Source organism: Chelmon rostratus, chromosome 13 (assembly GCF_017976325.1).
Source record: "Chelmon rostratus isolate fCheRos1 chromosome 13, fCheRos1.pri, whole genome shotgun sequence".
NCBI lineage: Eukaryota > Metazoa > Chordata > Actinopteri > Chaetodontiformes > Chaetodontidae > Chelmon > Chelmon rostratus.
Genome location: NC_055670.1, coordinates 7,988,647 through 8,013,179, shown reverse-complemented (window position 1 = coordinate 8,013,179; position 24,533 = coordinate 7,988,647). Strand labels below are relative to the sequence as shown.

At 43.7% G+C, this 24,533-nt stretch overlaps 2 protein-coding genes across 9 annotated transcripts in view; both read right to left on the bottom strand.

Annotated features, from left to right (window-relative positions):
- The window catches only part of lmo7a (LIM domain 7a), a 46,314-nt gene extending 30,060 nt beyond the window's left edge, over positions 1-16,254 (bottom strand). For 3 of the 8 annotated variants that reach the window (XM_041950160.1, XM_041950158.1, XM_041950153.1), the window contains exons 1-5: positions 16,023-16,253; positions 15,690-15,804; positions 9,333-9,403; positions 7,243-7,312; positions 2,554-2,660 (exon numbers count right to left, since the gene is read on the bottom strand). In XM_041950160.1, the coding sequence (XP_041806094.1) occupies positions 2,554-2,660; positions 7,243-7,312; positions 9,333-9,403; positions 15,690-15,758 (317 nt within the window). In that variant the 5' untranslated portion in view covers positions 15,759-15,804; positions 16,023-16,253. Of the gene's footprint in view, positions 1-2,553; positions 2,661-7,242; positions 7,313-9,245; positions 9,302-9,332; positions 9,404-15,689; positions 15,805-16,022 lie in introns of those variants that run through there. The other 5 variants (XM_041950152.1, XM_041950155.1, XM_041950154.1 and 2 more) reach the window with 3 other exon arrangements.
- Positions 16,255-18,516: 2,262 nt separating this feature from the next.
- On the bottom strand, positions 18,517-23,585 carry uchl3 (ubiquitin carboxyl-terminal esterase L3 (ubiquitin thiolesterase)). The gene is made up of 9 exons (XM_041950686.1): positions 23,456-23,585; positions 23,265-23,276; positions 21,932-22,060; positions 21,608-21,764; positions 21,064-21,149; positions 20,209-20,256; positions 19,988-20,063; positions 19,806-19,864; positions 18,517-19,705 (listed from the first exon to the last, which is right to left on the bottom strand). Exons 1-9 carry the CDS (start codon positions 23,495-23,497, stop codon positions 19,616-19,618), a joined length of 699 nt encoding a protein of 232 aa, XP_041806620.1. The 5' UTR covers positions 23,498-23,585; the 3' UTR covers positions 18,517-19,615.
- Between the last annotated feature and the right edge of the window lie 948 nt (positions 23,586-24,533).

Sequence of the window (24,533 nt, the reverse complement as noted above, 5' to 3'; positions counted from 1 at the left end):
CTGCCAATCAACTAATCAATTGTTCAACTAATCATTGCAGCTCCAGCATAGATTCACAATTATGGGGAAACTAATGCACACACAGAAGCTATACTTTGTGTGCATCTATAAGTTATTTACAAAAGTGAACAAAAACCATACAAGTAAAATGAAATAAATTGAAAACATTAACATGTATGACAGTTAAAAGACAACAAAATGGGCTAAAAAAATGAATGGCTGAAGGTTATTCCAGGAAAAAAAGAGGAGGTTAACAGAGACTTAAAGCACCAGTCGTATAGCTGCTGAAACAGAGAACAGGGAAGCTGAGTAAAGCACCTGTCAGACTGGGTTTAAGGGAGTGGAGGTTGGACACACACCAGGGGCAAAGACAGCTGATAGAGACAACTTTCTCTCTCCCTGTGCCGTGCTCTCTCTGGCTCATTTGCCTAAGCTCTGATAAGCAACAGTAAAATAAAACCATCGGTTGCGTGTCTGCGGCCTCGTTCGGGATTATGTCCTCGTGTTGCTCCGTGCGTGTGCCATCCCTCTCTGTAAGAGTTAAAAATAATGCAGCTGGGGAACCACATAATTGTGCCCATGAACAAAAATACCTCTACGCTTTTCATCTCAAATTAATTCTCAGCAAAAAGAACGTTCAATGACAATACGCTGCATTTAAGCACAACGGTGACTGTAAGAAATTTGAAGAAACTCCCTCTGTACAAACAACCCCCCCCCCAACAAACCCCACTTTCACAAGCGCGCACACACACACAGGTGTCCTCTCAAGACCACATGCAGGGTGAGAATATGCCGGGAGGAGACAAACACACTATAAAAAGCTCTTCTCCTGAGTCCTGATACCATTCCAATCAATCCCGCTTGTCAAAGTGACCCCCCGGGTCCTATAAATAGGATAGCGAGCCCCCTCTGACCAATCCCCCGCTGTGGCAAAGAGCTGAGCCACAGCAACACACTCAGCTCCAACAGAGCAGCCGGACTGATACGATCTGAGGAAAAACAAAGGAAATAAAACGCTTTGAACACAGCTTTAATATTACGTGTCAGCCTTGACTGCGTCGGCTGCGGGCGTCATATTTCCGCATTCTGACTGTCATTTTGAAACAAGTCATTTAGCGCCAATATCATGGGAAAAGGTTGCGCAAGAGGGGAAATGTGTGATCCATCCATCAGATCCATAAAAGAATTATCTCTGCATTTATGACACTGAATCAGACTTTTTGCTGTTATGTCAGGTTAGCCTCTTCTGCTGTGGGGAGAGAGGGTGTGTCTTGATAAATAGCAGGAAGATTTGTTTATTTAGAGTTCATATTTCTGTGTGTGCGCTGTACAGCTGCGTCTGTACGGGCCGTTGTGACGACTGTGGTTTCGACACCAGTCTCGCTGAACAGTGACAGACAGAGTCTTGGCTGGATTGTGAGAAAAATGCTCCTGGAAGCTGTGGACATGTCTCAAAGGAGCATCCAAACAGAGGTTAATTTGCACAACTAACAACAAAGAGACAACGCTAAGTGGCTCAGAGCTGCAGAAGGAACTGGTATTGGCATTATTTTGCCATCTAAAGCGATATATTTGCTACTGAGGGCCCATCTACGTCAAATTTAACAGCCTGCAGGGATTGCTGCTGAAGCACTTTTCTTTGTCCTTGCACAGCAGAGCCACAGGGGGTGTCACGGCGGATAGGCCGTGCTCTGAGCTCTGTCTCTGCCTCGCTCCCTCCTGAAGGCACACCTGTGTAAAAACCGAACAGGTTGTTCAACATACTGCGCACATCTCTGCGTGGCACGCAACTGACATGAGAGCAGCTGTGTGACACAGGAAAATAATGAGGCAGTGTCTTGACATTTTTGTCCTGTTTGACACACAATCAGAAAAACCTGTCTTTGAGATGCAAAACCTGTATCTGGCAGTACACAAGTACTGTCACGTCTAATGTTCTGCAACTGAACTCATGGTTTGCTAGACCTGCAGAGAAAGGAAATGAATTTGCTCGGATAGTTTTAAAATCAGATCAGAGAACCCATTCTCTGTTCTTATTGCTTGTCTGGCTCCGTTTTTGGCCTTTATTAGACAGGAGAAGCAGACAGGAAATGGGAGAGAGCGGGGTTTGACATGCAACAAAGGTCGGCGGCTGGAATCGAACATGCGATGTCGCAAAGGCCGTTCGCCTACAAAGGTGCTCCCCCTCCATCATTCCATTTTAAAGGAACACATAGAGCTGTGCTGAAATATGTGCTTACTAACACAAGAATACACACACACACACACTCACACACACTGAAAATAGCGCTGACCTTTTTTAACTGCGGCTTGAATCACGGCTCACATGAGGAGACATGTGCTCGATACGCTGTAAACTGCTATACTGTAACGTTCATCCCCTCTGTGGATGTTACTGGAAGCATAAATAGAGGCTGAGACTCGGTTCATTCAATGAAGAGTCAAAAACACGAGCTGATCTCAGCTTACCTCATCTCTCTGGGGGGCGAGGACGGGTATCAAAATGTCACAGTGGTACCAATATTTAAAGCTCACAAGAGCAGAACTTACTTGACTGTGACTCTTGTGGACAAGTCCTGGAGATCTCCGGGGTGAAAGAGCTGCGCTTCCTTTAGTCCGAGCCTCCCGCAGGCCTTGAGGAAGACGTTGAGGTTGTCCTGGACAAAGAACAAAGCAGGGATGAGGGTTGTCCACCTTCAGAGGCAACGAATAATCACTCAAGAATTCTCTGGCAGGGAAACAGCCTACAACTCATTGCTTCCAAAGTTCATATCACCAGAGAACAGAGGCGGCCTGGGAGGAGCGTGTGTGCAGCAAATAAGAAGCGACCCAGAGCAGAACACACACAAACACACATGCGGGGGGGAGAGGCTGCGTGACAGGAGCTGACTGACAGCAGCAAAGCTACCTGTGGGCTGGGCTAGGGTGGGGACGAAGCCAAAAGCAGGAAGGATGACATCAGAGCTGCGCACAAGTCCCACCCAACCGGCCATGCGAGTGCAAAGGGGACACCCGCCTGCTGCCGGCTCCTTCTCACACCCTGAAACTGTCCCCTCCCCTCCCTGCCAAGCCCTTTCCTCGTGAATACCTGTGAAAACTGTGGGGCGGTGGAGTATTTTGGAGACATTCGGTTGCTATGAAACATGAGGTCGGGTGACAGAAACTGACAAATATTTTTCCTGAAGCGAGAGGACATGGGAGTGGAAGAATGGTTTGTCCTCCTGGACCGTGGCGAGCATTTTATGTTGCATAAAGTTTATGTGTGTGCACGTGTGAGTGTGATTCCAGAAAGACAAGAAGACATTTCGCTCTATAAATAACCACACATATCTCATCCATTTCAAATCTTCCACCACAAAAACTCCACTTCATTCCGGGGGTTATGACTTTTCCAGCTGTAATCCCGAGCGTCTTGTTTGTAAGTCTGCACTTCCCATTGGGACAGCAGTGCCTAAGAGGGCTTCATGTAATGACACATGGCTTCAACATGGGCTGGAATAATTAAGGGGTAGCTAGTTCTATATTTAAAAAGGCAAACATGCTTATTAGCAAATGGCAGGAGAGAGCTGACCTCTCTCTGCAGGAATCCCTTGCTAACAGCTTTGCTTGTCCCTTAACAGCACTTTACTGGGCCCTTCAGGTCACCCCCCGACCCCCCACTTTGCCAACAGGCACCAGCCTCTTTTTATTCATTATAACACAAGATATTCCCTCCTCTTTTGCATTGTCTTGGACATGAAGTGTCATCATCCAGCTGAAAAAACCTCAATTTATTTCAAGCCAATCAGCAACAGGTGGAGCTTTCGTGCTCGTGCACAGGACGCGGGGAAGGGGATAGGGAGGCGGGGGCAGCGAGAGGGACGGTGAACCCGGCACGCCAACGTGTCGTGTCATTGTGAAGAAGCAGAGACGGCAACATCAACAATCTTTCATCAGGATGACTCGCCCCACCTGTAACCACACGGGTTTTGAATAGTGAGCTTTTTCTCTCTCAGCCAGTAAGACCTTCTTTTGTCTCATCGTTCGTGCACGTAACACAGTTCCCATGCACATTTTTCAGTGACATTAAATTTACGAGCTTGTCATTCAACGTGTACAGTGAGTACAGTCAGAAATAACAAAGCCTCGCCTCCCCTCGGCATGACGAGTCAGCACCAAGGGCATCACATGTAGCTTTAAGGCGCTCTGCGTGTTTGATGAGCTTCTCACCCGATCAATGCTGGATTCGAGGTTGATTGCCAAATTCATTTTTTATAATTTACCTTTTATTACATATGCAAATAACACAGAAAAAAATAGTGCCTACAATTTGAACTGAGTGCAACATTTTATAGTTGAGCAATAAACTTGTGAGTGCTCTCTGGTGGACAAACTGTGCACCTGTGACTTCATGGTTTCTATTTCTGTACAGTCATTTCTTATTACTTATTGACCGACCTGTACGCTGATAAAGACACATCTGCAACAAGCTAATAGCCTCTAATAGATCAGCCCAGATGATTTACATATCTAACTCTAGATATAAATTATATATTCTGATTTTTATTGCTTCAATCAAGATGGAAATCTCACATGGATCAAAAGCCAATGTGATCTTAACCCAATGTAATCAAGGCCTCTATAAAAAGATAATTAATATCATTTAGATATGAATGGCATTTGGCCTCAAAGAACATTATGAACATTCTACAAGTCCTCCTAACAATCAGTCCCATAACATGCAGAGATAATGATGTTGAAGGAATGTTATGCTGACTTGTGCCTGCACATAATCCTCCTAAATATGTTGTAGCCATCCAGCAGCCTCTAATCCTCTCATGCAGACTTGAGGACCCCGGTTTAAGCACTTCACACCAAGAAACGAGGGAGATTTGACTCATAAGGTGTCTCGTTTGGTATAACGGGATCTTCGTCCCGGCTGGTCGCATTGCGGCCGCTCTATTTCTTCCACTGTGCTCTTTGTCCGAGGTGGCTACACGCCCACAGCTGCCCTCCGCTGACCCCTGGCAGTGCTTCAAACACCAAGCGAGGCTATGGCTAAAATATCAGCCTACACATTCTCAAGTCAATAAACGGAATAGTTGAAATGCTGCCTTTCCTGACGCGGGCCCAATAAACGATCTCCCATCCAGTCATAACATGCACCCATACAACACAAGCACAGTAACAAAACATGGTAAAACGCCTGTCATTGCACAGATGATTGCACAGACATTTAGATGAGTAAAGACACCCTCAGGGCCACTGAAACTGTCTGTTTATCTCCTCCCACCTCAACCCACCAAGGAGCTGGTGTGCGCAGGAACATGCAGCACCATTTCAATTACAGCGTATTTACGGAGGGCAGAGACCGATGGAGTCATCTTTAACTCCGTCCCTCCGGATTCAGCCCAGTGGGCCCCAAATCCGGGGCCCCACGCTTAAGTAGCTGGCTGCCCCACCGCACAACTGCCGGCTTCCTGACCAGCGCTGGTAAAAGCAGAACCAAGCCCGAACCAGAGTACCGTGACCCAAAGCCGCAGCTCACTGAGTGCTCAGCAACAGGCAGAGAAGTGTGCTGACATGGGAAACATTCCCTTGGACACATGAGAAGCCAAAGAATAGGCCGAGTCTGGAGCCAATGTTGCTAAATATTCCACAAAACCAGAGATTTCCGTTTTTTTTCCCCCCCATCTTCCCTCCCTGGGCTTTTTACTCTGCCAGAGGTGAAGCCTGGTATCGATTTGAGCGCTGAAATCTTTCGGATAGCAAAACTGCAGCGACAGTTAGACCATAATTGTAGAAAATGTTCATATTTGAGTGTTAATGAGGCGTGTTTGCAAAGAGCCTTTCATTCAGCGGTGACTGCAGTTAAACTGTGTCTACATCACAAACAAAACTGAGACCCAACAGCATTCCTCTGGTTCTTTTCTATGCCATCTTTGATCTTCAGCATTCTTCCAGTTTCCTCTCCTCTGACCAAATTCCCCAAGCGTCTGCATTTCAGGCTCGAATAATTTCACAAAGCTAAATTCCACTGATTTGAGACACTTAAAGAACAGACGTGTTGCTATTTCTAGGGATGAGCGTTAGAGGAGCGAGCGACGCTGCTTGACGCCCGTGAGGGGAAAGTTCTTCTCGCAGCGGAGTGAGAGTGAATAATGTTTGTTTGGAGAGCACTCCACTTTTCTCCATGTGGTTGGCAGTAACTGATCGCCGCGGGCCAACCAGGAGCCTTCGTGTTTGCCGGAGAATTTATGATCAGGTGGTTTCAGGTTTGTGTCCAAGCCTCGGAAATACCACACCAGTGCTACTGATGGAGGATATACTTTACCCCATTACCTCAGCAGGTGCCCAGCCAGTTTTATTACCAACGGTCCAACACAAACTGGCAGGGAGTTTGATTTATGTCATAACATGCGCATGATGGTACAGTGTTTTGTACTGGGAATACTATGTTTACCGTGTACATCCACGTCTGCTTCTTCCACTGCAAACTTGTCATTCTGTTGCCAAACATGCTGAGTGTGACTGAGCCCACCGACACTCGGGCGGCCCGGGTTAGAGCTGGGGCTCTCTATAATTCCTCTAGACAGCTGGACTCAATTACTCCCACAAGAGAGAGCTTTGTGAGGGATGGGTTTAAGGTAGGGTTTTCAACCCTCTACTTCCCGAGCACTTGTGTGCAGACACTCCCAAAACATTTACTTCAACTGAGCCACTGTGGCCCGAAAGGCCCGTGTCGATCCGAAGACGCTGCCGGGTTTGAAAAGGTGAAAAGATTGAGAGCACTGATTCAAGAACAGGTTATTACGTGAACCGACCGCGACCTCTCGTCGCTCAATCAAAAACCTAATCATCACACCAGCACAGGGGCTTTTTGTCTTGAACTTGATTGAGCGCAGCCTCGAGCGCGGCAGACATCATATTTCGGGTGCGCTCAGATGCGAGCCGGTGGCCTTTCAAGCAGCTCCACGTTCACTGAACTTATTAGCGTGGACGGATATGAGTGGCGACAAGTCATTGAGGCAAACGCCTCTCTCTCGCTGGCAGCCGTGCCTCAGACCTGTCACCGCTCAACCGCTGCTGCTGCAGCTTCCTCTCACAGCTTAACACGCACTCGCTGCAGCAGGCATCACCCCAACATGAGCCAAACAGCAAAGAGACGTAACTGTGAGTGAAGAAGATGAGGATGAGCTGTGGAGGCTGTCACTTTTAAACCAAGCGTACATGCAGTGTGAATACAAAGAGAAGACTCACCAGTCCAGCGATAGGTGTGGGCAGCCTGTTCACCCTCTTAATAATACCAGGCTTCAGCTTGTTGATCAGACTGTGAGCAGAAGAAAGAGAGAAAACATCAGGGGAAGGCAGAGGATAAGTGAAAGCACTTGGTCATTGGCTAGACTGGTCTAGCTGGCGAGGAAAGCGTTGCAAAGTCTCGGTGTTGTGTGTTTACGACTTTGTTTAATGGTGGCCACCTGGCTTCAGTTTAGTAAATGGCCAGTGCTGCGCCCTGATGTAAACACACCGGGTCCCCTGCTCCTAAAACACGCCGCCTTCTACCGAAACAACCCCAAACAAGCCTCGACTCACCGCACGTCGGAAAAGGCTCAGGAAAACAGTGATGGCTTTTGATAGGCGACTGTACATTTTTTATTTTATTCAAAGGGTTTTAAATGAGATTCTTAAATCCAAGAGGTAAAAAATAATAATAATACTGAAATAAAAGTAGTAATCTCAGTGTAAAAAGTGCTCTCTTACAGGTACAAGTCCTGCATTCAAAAGTAAACTTATTTATTTAGCAGCAAAATCTACTTTTGTAGACTGTTACTAACCATTTTTTTCATTATTCATTAATCTGCTGATTATTTTCAAGATTAATTGTGAACCACAATTCTCAGCTTAAGACAAAAACTTTAGGTTTTGGACTTTTGATTCAATCTAGTATAACTTAAGACGAGACGTTTGAGAAGCTGGGACATTCAGATCTTTGGCATTATTGCTTCTGAAATGACTCAAACGATAACTGCGGCTCCTTTCAGAGTGTCACATTATCACAGATATTATTGGACTATTCGTACAGACGCACAAACAAGAAAACATCGTTTTAATGGCGTAGTTGGTCCGGCTAACTTGAACGTTCAATCTATGGAACATGTTTTATAAGCTGGTAACATGTTTTTTTTATGTAGAATCCTGATCTACAATTAAAAACCTGCAAATATCTCACTAACATGGACACACTCACTTGCTTCTTAGGGTGGATGCCAGACAGGGTGGATGGGACGGGATGGGGGGGTGTAAGACTTTGCATTGCTTAACAATAGATTCAAAAGGCCTTTGGGGTTATGTTAGTCCTTCAGCAGTGAAACAATAGAAAGCTGCAATGATTTCATCAGATAACAGACACTGTAAACGTAGTAGGATGTAATCATGTGTGCGACCAGCACTTAAACACGCCTCTCCAAGCCGGTGTGATAACCACAACACAATGGAGATGGAGGCTTCTCGGTGAAAGTGATTTAATCTGCCTTCCTCTTCCTCGCGCTGAGAAAACACTGACAGCTCCCTGACTGAGAGCGTCTCCGCTGTTCCCTGAGAGCGAGTGAACGGTGGAGTCAGGCTCGAATCAGCAGAACTGAGGGGCTTCTTCTTTGAACCCATGCCAATGGAGGTTTGGAAGATTCTGCATGGGCTGCTGGTAATTACAGCTTCCTGCTGATTCGTGCAAATCACATCCACCAGGACTGCCCACAGACACATGTATAAAAGGGACATGATGCTCACACACGTACACACAAACACACATCCCCGATCTGAGAAAAGCCACAACTCTTAGAAGAGCAGTTAGTGAATCGATGCTAAAGCCAAATCCTCGTGGATAAATTTGTTCCTCTAACTCATCAAAACTCTTGATGCACCCCGGGCTAATGAGTGAGCAGGGTGCCCCGGCTCTCCGATGTGGTTTCAGCTGAGGGCTTTCCGTTCACTACACGGCTTCTCACAGCTCTCATTAAAGTCGGGATGGCACTCTGCCCGTCCACAGATCCTTAACATCTGTCAAGCAGACAACACAGCTCCTCTTGAAATAGATCACACTTCATATTCCCAAACGAGAGCGCGGAGGGCCGATCTGACACTGGAAATAACTGCACAATACACCCGCTATTGTGCTGCCTGCAAACACTGGCTCACTTCATGTGGCTGACAAACAAACAGTGACCCGGCAGGGGGTCTGCCTGGGAAATATCAGCAACACTTACGTTGGAGTGCAGACCTGGAGGAGAGCGGAGGGTTTCCACATGAATGAGTGGCTTAAGAGAGGTGCCTGGGAAAAGCAGAGTACTTACTCACACAGCAGAACGCCATTCTCCAGCGCTGATCGGAAGTCGTTGCTCCCAAATTTTTTCTTGGTTACTGCCTGGAAAAAAAAGGGATACAAAAACAGTGAGGAAAATAGCGAGAGGGGTTGGGTGAGGAGAGAGGGCGTGGGTTTGCGTGTGTGGCGGGGAGGTCGGAGAAGAAAGGTAGGATGTGGAGAACAGTAGCAGAGGAAGTCAGAGGTATTTCCTCCTGAGCTCCTACAGTGTCTGTGGGACAGAGTTGAGCACAGCTCTTCAGGTATCCCTCGGCTCCTCTCGCTTCAGCGCTAAAAGCCGCCGGTGAACAGCGGTGTCAAAACTGTGCCGGAGCCAGGCTGCCCAAGCCGCAAGGCTATGGGAGCATCTGGAGCGCTGAGGGGAACACAGCTCTGTGTTATAGCCTCATGCCTTTCCAATGATCTCAAAACCACCGCTGCAGGAACACCAAGAGTCATTATCTGCAGGCAAACTTCCACAATCTGCACGCATGACGTGCAGCCTTACACACTTAAACACACGCGCACACACGCAGAACCCAACAACATCCTTTAAAGTACATTTTTTACATGCGCAAACTCTCATATACACAATCTGTATTTCCTCTGAAAGGCAGTAAAAGTTTTTATGTGAAACTGCACCTTTGTTATGGGATATGAAATTCATGCTGATGGCCGCTCCTTAACAGAGCTTCCTACTCTGTTATCACCATTAACGACTTGGCCAATCAGTACCTGAGCTGCTAAATGTAACACAAATAGTTACATTAGAAAACAATTAAGGGTGTATACTTCTACCAATTCTGCACAATCCTCTATATTTGGTATGTTAGAAATGTTTAATCTGCATCTGGATGTGCATCAAAACACATAATCATGGACAATTACACATGGACGCATGAACTTCACAAGTAAACAGTATAATGCTCCAGAATGTCTTGCCATGTGCAGAAAACTTGGCCAACGGCATGTTCCTTGACCCACGGCATAGCTTTCCAGCATATTTCACTGAAACCTTTGAGATATCCTGCTAAATGTTCCCGTAACAGCCGAACAAACAAACTGGGCTGAAAACCTACCCGCTCTGGCAGGGCTTACAGCCACTCTGGCAGCCACGCTGTGAATCATATTTCATTGCTGAATTAGCTCGATAACAGTCGGTGTGGGAGGAAGAGTATTATTTTATTTTAGGAGTTGAGACTATTGAAAACAGTGTGGCATTTATGACTGTGTGACCATTTTGGAGGCTGCAGTTTGCTGTGCTGTCGAGCTGTATCGCACTATACTGACGGGCGTATCTGTTATTTTGTCCACCCCGTTTATATTGATGACGGTCGGCTAAATAACAAAGTCCTCTCTGTATAATGCTGCAATAGAGTGCGTTAGCTTTAGCGAGATATACCTAATAAACTGGAAACTGAGTGCATGTTGCTGTGATGTGTTTGAAGTCAGCTGGGAAATTAACATTTTCCATTCCCAGCAGGACATATCCTGTACGCTTACAGTAAAGTAAGACAGCTAGCACTAACTAAAGTGCACACACGCGCACACTCACAATCACAAACAAGGCAAAACAAGTCAAACGGTTCGCACCGACCAAATTGGTCAGATGTGCCTCGTTTTAAGGCTTTTGTCCGTTTTCCGTTCAAGGGGAAAGGGACAAAAGCTGGGAGAATTACTGCCATAGCTAAGTACAGGCCACCATTCTGAGGAGGGCAGGAGAAGCAGGGACAATTAGACAGAATGGCTGGAGGACACTATTATTATTTTCAAACAAAGCCGCGTTGCCTCTCAGGCCACACCCTGGGTAACCTGAGACGGCCACGCCCTCAAATACCCATCATTCCAACAGAACTAGACCACATTGTAATGGATGAATAAGATTAAAGTTCTGACACGCCGGTTGTCTGCAGTCTTCCTCTGTCTGCACAATGCGATCCAGCCATTGTTGGGAAATACTTTGTTTTGTTGACTAAATGTGCCGAGATCTTGGCCTGCTCCTCCTCCATTGACAAAAATACAATCACATCCAGACACCGGCGGCACAGAGCAGGAACACACACACGCAGAGCAGACTAATTTTACAGCACAGTGCATAATCAGTCAGCCGCTGCAGTTGGCGAATGAAATCCTGACCCCTACTGTTCTATGTATGCGGGGGCAGCAGCTGGGATTCATACAAACAATACAGGTGGAAACGGCACGATAATTTGGATTCCCCGGTGCTTACTTAAGGTGTCTGTTACTTTGATGTATTTTCCCCCCGAGGATCACACATCAAGTTACATCAGCTCAACAGAAAGAACGGGATGATTAAGATATTATCGGGACCCACCCTGGCACTGAACCTGGCCCTCGATCGTCATCATTAGAGGTATTAACTCCCCTTAGATCCAGCCTGCTGTGCTCTCTCTCTCTCTAACATTGAACCTGCCATGTGGGATAATAAGTCTAATCTGCAACAACATACCGCTACTCTGATTTAAGAGGGAGATTTGCGGCAGGAGCAGGGATTTCAAGAACAGCTTGCCTTCCTGCAAACTCACCCTCGCTCCCCTCAAGAATGCCTCCACTGAACGGGCCGAAGAACTGGGCCTCATGGCGACTTTCCCTCCACGTTCAAACACTTTAAAGTGTTCTGATGCATGTGTGAACTTATCATTACTGTCATGGAGCCAGAACGGTGTCTTGGTAGAACCCAAACACTCAGAGGAATCCAGGAGTTTCTGGGCCCATGACCACAGCTATTGTTTATTCATGCAGGGCACTGAGGCAAATCAGCATTCAAGGTTTGTGTGGATGCAGCCCCCCCCCCACACAACCACCACTAATTGTTCCTAAAATTCTTTGTTCTCTCTGCAGAGGACAGGGGTACGGGTCAGCAGAGAGCGACCGGGACGTCATCCAAAAGTTTCAGGGATCCGACTCGAGGAAAATATACCGCCGTGGCGGGCATCAGCCTCGAAGGCATCAACATACTCGGATAATAGAGCTACATCGACGTGCGGCTGTGAGCGAATGGCTTCTTGTGTGAGGCCCTGCTTCACGTGAGTACATCTGAATGCCTGCGTCCTACTTTCTAATTGCTCTCCACCAAAACAGTCAAACAGCCGGAATAGCGCTGCAGCGAGGTGACTAATGATCGGCCCAGTCACACGGCTCCTGGTATGACAAACAACACAGCTCACAGGAGGCGATTCATGAGTGTTAGCTGCAGGAAGAGCAGAGGCTGCTGAACGGATCAGTGGGGGGAAACACACACACACACACACACACACACACACACACACACACACACACACACACACACACACACACACACAAAAATCAAGGACAGAAGTTATGAATGGAAATATTATTAATATAATTTTCATCTGTTTTCCCAACTTTGATCACATTCATTAAAGGGTTAGTTCACTCAAAGTGTTTTGTAATCTGGATGATCTGTGGGGTTAGCCCTTTAAGGGGACACAATTAGTCAGTTTGTTAATTAGTTGATCAACAGAAAATCAATTAGAAATTACAAAATGACAAACTTTTTTCTGATTCCAGCCTCTCAAACAGGAAGATTTGCTGCTTTCCTCAGTTTTATTTCCAGCAATATTGGCATTATATGTTTGTGCACACCACAGATGTGTTAAATTTGTACGGTTCATGTGTGTCATATCAACGTTTCTACAGAGTTCAGATTGCCGCTACATGACTACACGACACGACTGGCGAGCAGCATAATGCTGTTAGGGCAGTGTTTCTTTTGAGAAAACTGGGTGTTTTTAACAGGAAGTTGGAACATTTTCCAGCCATGTTTGTGACAACAAAGGCAGGTGTTTAAAGACAAAACACCTTTTTTTCCAAACCAAAGGTGTTTTTTGTGCTTAAACCTAACCAGGCCTTACCTGCAGTGTTGTCACAACATAAAATTTAAATGGAAAAGTAGAGAAACATAAAGTTTGAGCATAAAGAAACAAAGTGTCGACATTTTTTGGTTTGCAGAAATGTGCAATGCCAACATTTATTCTGGCAATGACTTTTTTTCTCTTTGCTAAATTATTATCTTATGTATTTTGGAGTTTGAACAACAACAAAAACAATCTGAAGATTTCACCTCAGGCTCTGGGAACTCAAACCAGTGCTTTCCACTATTTTCTTTAGAATTTATGCACAAAAACAATAAATTTCGGGGAAATAATCACCAGATTAATGGATAATGAAAATAACTGTTATGCAGCCCTGAATCCAATCACGTAGGATATCAATCAGCAAAAATGTGGCACTGTGTTGCACTGTTTCTCCAACAAAGCGCCCCAAAGCATAAAGGAGGCTTGAACCAGCAGAACAAAGTTGGTTCAGAGTTCGATGACAGCAACAAGCGGGTAAGAAAGAAAACTTCCAATAATCCGCGGGATTGGGTTACCTTTGAATGGCAGCTTCCTTCCAGAGCGTGAGGATCACAACGTGACCCCTTTTCAAGCAGCCAGACACAAAAACAGGCAAGTCAAATCAAAACTAGAGCTGAAACCTGATGCAGACTATGGCTGGCTGTGTTGTTATATGACGAGAAGCTCCATCTAAAACCTCTTTAAGGAGGTATTCTCAGGATTCTGATGGATAAAAGTGGCATGACTTGTCTGCTGGCGCCTGTGCTTGTGATTTATTCACATAAGAGCCGACCTTTGCTAAATCACCATTGATGTGATCGTTTATAAAGTGCAAATGGCCACATGCATCGTCTCCTGACCCGTGAGTGGCACAAACACTGCCGCTTGCTCTTGACTGTCCTCACAGTCACACTTGCGGCCCCTCCACTGAATCAACAAGGACCTCCATTCTTCTGCTCGGCCCTGCGGTTGTAGGACGCAGCGCCCCGTGCTGACAGCTGGCCGGCTCTGAGGGGGCTATGTTCACAGCCGCGGCGGCTAATGCAGGAATGCGTCCATGTGACGGGCTCCAGACCATTTAGTCTACTTTTTAACAATGCCACCAACCTCGCCGCGCACACATGCCTCTGTTTAAAGTGCTGTGAAGCCGAGCAGCCTGTTAATCATTCAGTGGCAGGATCCAACAGCCGCAAAACTTTCTCTTTGAAGGGAAACTGTTCGCCCCGTGCCAGGACCTGGTCTCTGATTGATATTCTGTTTCCCCTGCGCCAAACCCTCTCATACCTGTCCTGTTAGAACAACAGCCTCCTGGACCTTTACCTTTACCTTCTCAGCTTGTTCTGACGCTCCCTGATCTTCCAGCCCCTGCCTGAGACCATGCCCCCGCCGCAGCCCACGAGCTAAGCCACCACAATGGGCCAGTGTGCAAGCGTGAGACACGCTGATGTCACATCACAAGCATTCAGATTCACCCCTCATGAAATTAGAGCAATATTTGTTTAGTTACGGCCATGCAGCAGCTCCACGCCACCCTGCTGGGAGGAGAATTTGCAGGATGAAGAAACACAGTTTTACCCGCTTGTAAAGAGAAGAGAAAGAATGAACGTCTGGCCGGAGGTTGCATGGAAACTTTTGATAATTTAACATTTTGGAAATAAAAATGGGGTGTTTTTGAAAGTGCTGGTGGATAGTTTCTTTTGGGTTTGCAGCTACTTTTTTTTTTTTTTTTGGTCACTGCACTAGGAAAGAGGGAACATTATAAACATAACAACTGCTTTCTGTGCCCACAGGAATCACTTGTTGAAGCCTCTCTGTTCCAGAAAGTGTCAAAAACATTACACTTGCCATAATTTCCCTGCCCGGCGAACATGTGCAACAATAGAGGGTTTTCTTCATCGCCCTGCAGATCTTTTCACTACATGCTGTCAGCTGCAGCCCCAAAGCCCTGGAAACATCAGAAACTGACGAGCAGGCCAGAGCATGGTGTGGCACAGGAGGCAGCCAGCAAACGATACCAATGCACAGAGTCAAGCCGTGTACCGGAGTTTTGAGGAGGGGCCGATAAGATAAGAGAGGGTATGACTAATGCTTTGGGCTTGTTTTTAAGCCACACGGTTTCTAGGTGCTGAAATAATAGACTGATTCTATCTGACCAGCCGCCTGAGACCTGAGGTCAAGGGTGACACATGCCTCCATGCATCTGCTGGTCCAGGCCACTATTACCTGAAACTCGGTGGCAAGCAGCTGATCTGCGTTCAGCCATGAATTTAAGCAACATACATCTAAATTAGAGATTATTGGAAAGCAAACCTCAGCTTTACACCTTTATGGGTAGTCAAATACTGTCATATATGAGAGTCTTTAAACCGGAGAGATGCACACAAAAGACCAACACTCTCACAAGGTCTGATCTGTGGCTTTCCAAGCTCCAAAGAAAGGCGATGAGATGGTTTTCAATAGTTTTTACTCACCTCAATCCACCTCTGCGCCTCCGAGTAGGCTTCCTGGCAGCTGACAGCGGACTGCTCTCTCCACTCCATCACACCAACTTATTATCCGAGCTGCGCCGGCGAGCCAAATCCGATCCTAATGGCCCGCAGTTAAAGAGTGTCGTGGCATAAATATGGACCAGCTCAAACAAGCAATGAACACAATTAGAAAAAAAACCTGTCAAGCAGTCTAGAAGAACTTCTAATCACACTCCTCATTCATGGCAAATGCCTCCTATTGTTCATTTCCAACAGCTCGTCGGTGAGTGAATGCGAGGTGCAGCAGGAGCGCGTTCCCTCCGCATCGCCGCTTACCTGCTCTTTCATCCGACACACCTGCGCGTTAGTTTCCGCCGGGTGTTTGCACGCGCCCGCTCGCTCCGCTCCACCTACGCGGCGATCAAACGAGACTCCGGCGTCGACCCGGTGGAGGCTCTGACAGGAGAGGCTCTCTTTTCATCGACTTCAAGCTGCGTGAGCTGGAGGGTTCACAAAGCGGGGTCCGAGGACCACCCACGGGTCCCTGAGCGGCTTCCAGGTGAACATAAGCTGGAGCTGGCTGCCCCCCCCCCCCCCCCTCTTTGGAAGATTATTCAGATCCCCGGTTTTTCCACTGCTGCCTGTACAGTAGGTGCACAGCAGTGAGAGAAAGTTTTCTCACATTACTATTCCTCAGGGCAGGATGTTATTAAGCGGAAGTCTGAGCACCGATCAGATAAATGTCAGAAAGTTTCGAGTCTCTTGAAGGAGTTCAGCTCTGCTTTTAGGGCGAATCTCTTTCCTGCAACGCCACGCAGCGGCGGTCAGGGTGCACTGCAGGGCCTGAGACACACAACTCCATGCACTAATGATTTAACTGTAAGCGAAGTAGTGGAAAGCAACTGTGGTACAACTCTGAGCCACTTGTGTGCGTGAGTGCTTAGTACTTGAGAAGTGCATGTTACTCTGCTACATTTATCTGATCATTATAATCACTCTGCAGGTTCAAACAAAACCTCTGATCATCATCCAAAACATAATGCATTGCTATAGATCCAAATACCCAGCAGTGGAGCCTAGAGTTGTGAAAATGAGCGCAACAGCAACATTTAAATGCTGTTTATATATTAATGGATCAATGATAATGATCCACAGATGTTGTATACTGTATAGCTATACTACAGCAATATAACAGAATGAATGGGGGCATTCTGCATAATGAGACTTGTGATACTTTCATGACATTTTGCTGATAGTAATATTTTGAATGCAGGACTTGGAGTACTTATGGTGGCGTATATTCTCTGATCTCAGGAGTAGCCTCTCAAGAAGTCTTTGGTGCAGCACACACACAGCTGGCTTTGACTTTACTACGAAACCCTGAGCAGTTAATAAACCAACCATTTGTGTCAAATCTAATGAGATTAAAAAAAAAAAAAATAAAACGAGACAGAAACTCATGGGCCTACCAGGCTGAAAAGCCCTTGCGGTCACTTTGCTGTTAAAGAGCGTATGGTTAACTTGGCTGTATAAACATAAGCATACGCTTAAGCGTTACTCATTTCACTTTTGCAGTCAGTGTAGTTTGGACTAATGAGCATTTTAACATATCAAAGTTGGATCACCTTCAAAGAGGTTTATCACAGTGGTGGTGGCGACAGAGAAACAGGACGAGTCAGTTGCCCCTGTAGCGTCTCCTGTGCCTCTCGGGGTTTCATTATCTCAAGAAGTAAGGGCATCCGACTGCACACAAGAAGTCTGAGAGTCTCCTGTTTTGAGCTACACCCTCTACAGGCTTAATTAGAGCTGTTTCACCAGAACATTGCTGTTTTCCACTGTGTTGATTCTGAGAAGCAAGACACACATAAAGGGCAAACAAGTACTTGTTTATGTACAGAATAATTACACAGAGGCATTTAGATTCTTGTTATTGTGGATGCAGCAGAAACATTCACAAAAAGCAGACTTTTCAGTTTAAAGTTGCTTTCATATCTACCCAGAGTGCAGACTTACAGGCGTCAGATTCAGATTCAGGAGGATGCTCTTCCAACTAGTAGCAGCTGAGCTGATGGATCAAAGTTTTCAATCACAGCATAAACTGCAGCAGTTAGACAAATCAAGATTCCTCAGTCTTTTTTTTTTTTACACAAATGTCAAACATTTGCTGGCTGCAGCTTCTAAAATGTAAGGATTTGCTGTGTTTCTTTGTCAAGAAAATAATTAATCTGAAGAGCTCACTTTGGGGTCTGGGAAATTGTATTTTTCAGTTTTTTGACAATAACTGAAAATAACTGGCACTTTAATTGATAATGAAAATAATACTAATAATACTTGTTTGCTTAATGTTAAGGTGTAAGGCACAAGTTTGGCAAATGAAAGAGCAAATCCTCCTCTCATCCTTTTTAGGAATAGCACCCACATGAACAAAGAAGCAGGTTTTGCTTGCTGTAATGGTTCCTGCCCTTATTCCCTGAAGAGATACATTCGCAAACCTATTTCAATGGAAGCGGCAAGGGACAAAATACACACTGAAAAGTTTCTCTAAAGCTAACATAAAGCTCCTGCAGTTTGTGTCAGAGAAATTAACTGGTTACATTCGAAAGTCTGTCTTTTTAGTGTCAGTAAAATAGATTTTTCAAACTCTCTTCAGGAGTCCCGATCAAGTTGGATACATGTGACAATAAACCTGTCAAAGTCTGATTGCCACAAACGTAAACAGATGAACATTTTCAACAAAGATGTCTGTTACATAGGAGATCCACAGGGGAAATGTTTAATAAATTTGCCTTTTATTTGACAGAATTTTTGATTGTTACAAAAACGTAGGCACCGTCCGCACTGATGTTCAGTCGGCCTCACTTACAGGAGACTTTTTTTTTTTGATAAGCTTTTCAGAACATCATTACTGCATACAACAGCATTAGGCCTATCTGCTTTTTCAAAGCTATGACTGAAATTAAAGCCTTGCAAATCATCTTCAGCTGGTTTTGACCATGTTGTTATACATATGATCAAAAACAAATCACTACATACAGTATGTACACTGCATCTTCACTTTTTCCACATTTTGTTATGTTTCAGCCTTTTCCCAAAATGGAATAAATTCATTTTTTCCCTCAAAATTCCACACACAAGACCCCACTATGACAACGTGAAAAGTGTTTTTGAAATTTATTAAAAATAAAAAAACTAAGAAATCACATGTCTCCAACCCAACGGAGCTTGAGAGGTGCTGCAAATAGGAATGGGTGAGACTGCCCAAAGATGAGTGTGCCAAGCTTGTGGCATCATATTCAACAAAGTATTGAGTAAAGGCTGTGAATACTTATGTACATGTGATTTTTGTTTTTTATTTTCAATAAATTTGCTAACAGTTCATAAACACTTGTTTCATGTTGTCATAATGGGGGTGTTGTGTGTAGAATTTTGAGTGAAAAAACAATTTATTCCATTTTGGAATAAGGCTGTAACATAACAAAATGTGGAAAAAGTGAAGCGCTGTGAATACTTTCTGAATGCACTGCATCATTGAACCCAGAGTAAAAAAGAGGTTGCGTTCCCTCAGTGATGTGGAAAATCTGGTAAATTTCTCTCTGAATTGAAAGCCAAACATGCCATGTAAACTAACTTTAGTGCAGTGTAGTTGTCGAGATGTTTCAGCAGTGGGGAACTGGAAGATTTTGATCTTAACATGAAATACTTTAAGTTGCACAGCAGCGCTCTAATTCTCTGAGGATTTCAGCCTCATGTAGCAAGTGATGCTATGACAAAAATGGAGCATTACTTTAGTACGAGATCCCTGACATTCTATTATTTTCCCCATATCCCTTGCTAAAGTACTTTGGAAAAAAAAAATCCAATGAAGTTAGCACTTGAGAATGTTTGGCAGTCATGTTTCCTTTGTTTTCTGGGGCCACAGGGGACTTTCCTCAGAATGAGTCTTTGGAGAGGGCAATGATGGTGAAACGAACCTCCTGAGGGTCGCGAGCCATGAAGATCTTACAAACCTCTACAGCATCCTGCAGTGAAATCGAACACATCGGGAAAATGATGAGTTGCAACTCAGCTTGAGAAGATGTTTTTCTGATAATTTTTCTGTTTTATTCTGCAACATCTTACCTCGAGAAAAGTATCCTCTGAAGTTTTTCCGTGGACAATAGGGAAAGGCTTTCGGCCATCTGAGTACAAAATTGACAGCGTGCTTTAAATCAAAACTAAATACAGAATGAAAGTAATGACCGATCAACAATGTAACAAATACGGCTAAATATTTACTATATATTCAGCAGCGGTTAACTCACCCAGTTCATATAACTGTCCGCCAACATTCACAAAAGCTATAAAATGCAGATTCACTTTCTCATCTAAACTTGGGGCCTGAAACAGATGAGAAATAAACATGAAGTTCTATTGAGTTCAACACATTCTTTAGATTGTAGTAAACAAAGTTCAACACGAAATGAGTGGCATCATTTCTGTCAGAAGCATCCTCAAGCTAGACCATCTGACACACACTACAAACCTCAGTCTGGCCCTCCTGTGCACTGGATTCATGTGTAACACGTATACTCTGAAACAGAAAGTAGGAAAAGCAGTGATTTGCAGTGTAAACACTGGTCCCTGGCACAGTAAACATTTTCTGTACATCCCGAATTCCCAAAAAGTTGGGACACTGTGTAAATGTAAACAAAAACAGAATGTGATCATTCGCAAAGGAACAGTTTTACAAAAGTGTTCCTGAGTCTGTGTGTTACAGGATGCTCCCTTCACAGGTGTTTCTGGAGCGTTCCCCAACTTTCCCAGCCTTTTGTTGCTCTTGTCCCAACATATTGTTGGTATCAAATTCAGAATAAGCAGATTTTTGCAAAAATCAATGTACAACAGTAAATATATTGTCTTTGTATTGTTTTCAATTGCATGCTGTCACACTGTCTTATATTCATATTTTACACAGCATCCCATTTTTTAATTGCGGTTATATATTGTACTTTATGGTAATTTTAAGAAAGTCCTACAAAGCTAATATTTTTTATGCAAAATATGACACAAGGGGCACTGTTATTATCGAACAAATGAAGGCTACAGAGCTGTTAGATAAAATCAAAAGTTAGAGTTACCAGGAAAAATAGAGGTTTTTTTCCACATCACTCAACAAGTGAGATACTGATGAGCTTGTTGTGACACTGATAAAGGTCTGGGGCCATAACATTATTTTCATCTGTCCCCCAAAATGGGAAAGTATCCTGTCAGTGCAAATACTTAAATCCTGTTTGTGAAAAGCTGAGTAGAAAACCCAAATAACCAGAGTAGTCCTTTACTTGTTTGACCCTCTGACCACTTCATCATCACATACTTGTGCAAAACTTTTTTTTCTTACCTCATCTTTTTCCAGGAAGGAGGCCCTTTCCTCTGGGGTCATTTTAGAGGTTAGTTCTAGAAACTTCTTAAGAGCAGAATCTGGCTCTGTGAAGAGAGAGAGAGCAACATTGATAAAATCTGTAGAAATCTGTCCGCAAGCAAAATTATATTTGGATTTAGAGCTGGGCGATATGTCACTACACTGATAATGTAATAAGAGATTATGCATTTGAAGTTGTTTTGTTATTGTTATAAATGCCATCTTTCCCTGGACTAAAAACTAAGTGGTACAGTTGTCAAAATTGTTCTGAGAAAACAGTTAATGCCTTTAAGTGGTTTGCCGTCATTCTGGCGCTAGTATTTTTTTCTCGAAATACAAGAAATCCCTGATTTAATGGATATACTAATAAAAGTGTTATACTGTCAAGTCACTGTAATTCTAACCCTCACAATATCAACTTTACAATCAAACAACCATCTTGACTTGTCACCCTCAAGTTGTAGACGTGTGAATCTGTGATATCTGTACCATTCCATCTAAGGTGAATAGAATAAGTACCCACCAAAGTCCAGGTGTGCCTGGTTGTTTGCCACTGCATGAATTAATCCTATTGTTCCACAGGCGTTTCCAATAGTTTGCCTCATGAAGTAGACATTAGGAGAGACCTCCTGTGGCTGATCCTTCAGTTTCTCTTCTTCCTCTTGCTTAAAAGTTTCATACTGGACAAAAGCAGAAGAGAAAATAAATGTTTGTTGGACATTGTTTTCAATGGACATGAGTCTGTACAAGTCTGTTAAAACTTGCATAATGTGGAGAAATCCATCATGGTTCACGAACATGACGTTAATACATTTTACACCAAAGATGTTGCAAATAGAAGAAGTACCTTCTCTGTCACCGGGAACAGAAGCAGCACTGCACACACTGGTCTTGGTACCATGCTGAGAAGCTCTGGATCCAATCCATACACATCTCCAAATTGCCAGGTCGGTCTCATACCCAAACAATTGGCAAACTACACAACAGTTCAGAGTAAATGTGTATGCATTCAAAGACACACAACTAACCTAACAACATCTGGCAAACAAGTTCAACTTAAACAAACAAGTTGTATATAATAGATGGCCCCTGGTTATCTTCAGAAACAACTGATTTCTACCTAACCCTCCCACAAAACAAATAGTTGGGATTTGTGTCTGTGATAGTAAAACAATATTCCAATTGAAATGTAAATATTCGCCAATTAATATTGTGGCACTGCACGTCAACATGGGTAATGAGCTGAGCCCTCTCTCTATAAAATACTAAAATTATGGGTAATGCTTTATTTTGCAGGTCCATAATGGCATAATAATTTCAAGAGAAGCTCATTCCTGTAAATTATGTCTGTTAGTACTTATTATAGGGAGAACACAGACTTCCATTAAAGCCCAGGCAAATATTAAGTAATTACCAATTAATTATTGGACACTTGTCCACATACATTAAACTGTATGCTTGTCTGTAGATAAATTTCACATTTTTCATGTTTGGCTGGTCTGCTGTGTATTGCTGAATGGCTACACTTCCAGTAAACTTAGATGAATTAATTGGAAATGTATCAGTTAAACACTGCCTCTATGTTTCCTCATATTTAGTACCAAATGGCACACCTCCTGTGAACATGTACAACAGAACGAATCCATTGCGTGTCCTCTACGATGACATTCAGAAGATGGACTGCCCTTGCATTTATAGACTGAGACAGTCTGAAACCATCCAGCTTCTGGACATAGTTAAAAGTGGACAGCAATTAGTTTGGTTATAAATCTTCAAGCTGTAAATCTTTCCTGCAGGACAGGGGCTACACTGTCATGTGGATGTTACAGAAAATGTCATGTGACCAAACATGACTAAGCATGGAATTTGCTTTAGGTATGAAGCTTGTAAAATAAAGCAAGATAACGTTTAAATATAGACTCCCAAACATATAATTACAGAATGCAGCCAACAATAAATTTTGTTAATGATTATGTCTAATTCTTAGCGGCCTGCTTCCTTCCTTTACAGTCACCAGACAGTAATACATTACTTCGTACTTTTATTTTCCAATGATGACAGTACACTTGAATGTAACCGTTAGCGCCGTTGCTGGGTAGGCCTCGTACCTCTCAAAGTCTATATGCCGTTGATTATTCAGACCCATCTGGTGTTAAATTAAAGCAAAAGGAAATACTCACCTTTGTCATGACCTGAAATGAAAAGACAGAAATAAACATATTATTCAAAATGCTGCTGGGTTTAGCAAAGCAGCCACACCGGCTTCAGCTTTTGTTCTCTTTGCTAGCTACAAGTTAGCTAGCCCTCACATGCTTGCGAATGAATGACTTCGACGAAACAATATACTTTAAGAATAATTAATACTACATACTTCTGGATTCGACTCCAGAGGCAACCAGCGTGGACAGTCCATTTTGAAGTAAGGTCCGTTGTTATTTTCCTTTCCACCGACAACTAAAACTGATTTACTACAATCTGTTTGCCAGCTGGAAATCACTTCCGCGTCTGGAAAGGCTACCTCAACATTTTCGTAGGGGTACTTGTTTCTTCATAAAACATAAATACACCATAGCTAGTACTTTCCGTCACATATATGCGTAAAATATATTTTTTAATATCTTACTGTATTTTTCGTCTTTAAATCATCGTATAATGGTCCTTTGTCTGCAAAGTTAAGGATTTTTGACTGGACTACCGCCACCATTAGCCTAACAGTGGACCATTCCAGAGTCATGGGCGTGTTTCAGAGAGACAGATTCCCAGCGGTTGAAGCTAACGCTCTTTCCTCGGAATATAATGCGGTTGATCCAGAGCAGATTTCCTTTAATTAAAACAAAGAAAGACAAGACAGAAAGAAGAAAAAGCAGGCTGAAGTGTAAGAATTTTCAAAATCTAGTGATAATATTTCATTGTACATATGTTTTAGAGAGTTTATAAAATACATAAATAAATATGGAAAATCGAAAATATTTATTTTTCAGATTTTCTTTTCTTTGGATTTTATATTTCAAAAATCCTAAAATTATCACATTCACTATAAAATGAATCTTTACATTCAAACCGCATGCATGTGATAAAATCTTTTTTTAAAAAAAGCTTAAAAGTCCACCACATGACATATTTTATTAAAAAAAATACTCTGCTCTAGATAATAATTTGCGTGTGTTTTTGAATGTGTTTTTTCTCCAAAATCATTCAATTACCTCTTTAAAAATTCTTAAAACTACGTCTATTCGTTGTCTGTCATTGAAAAATCCAGAAGTTTAACTGCTGGACACAAGATGACGTCTCCTGCTTCACTGAAAAGTCCATTCTCAGTGAGTGTGTAAAGGTTTCAGTTTCACATATAACACACACATAGCAGAAGGGGAGTTTCAAATGGTGTTTGTAATATTAGAAGTGACAAAACAAAACAAAAAAAGAAGCTCAGATGCACAGACCGGTTCACA

Bases quoted from the DNA above. Each gene is read 5' to 3' on its own strand.
- uchl3 (XM_041950686.1), bottom strand. From the start codon at position 23,497: ATGGACTGTCCACGCTGGTTGCCTCTGGAGTCGAATCCAGAA. The intron at 21,765-21,931 runs GTACTTCTTCTA...GCTTTTGTCCAG, and splicing joins TGTTCCCGGTGACAGAGAAG to TATGAAACTTTTAAGCAAGA. The intron at 20,064-20,208 runs GTTTGTAGTGTG...CATCTGTTTCAG, and splicing joins CACAGGAGGGCCAGACTGAG to GCCCCAAGTTTAGATGAGAA.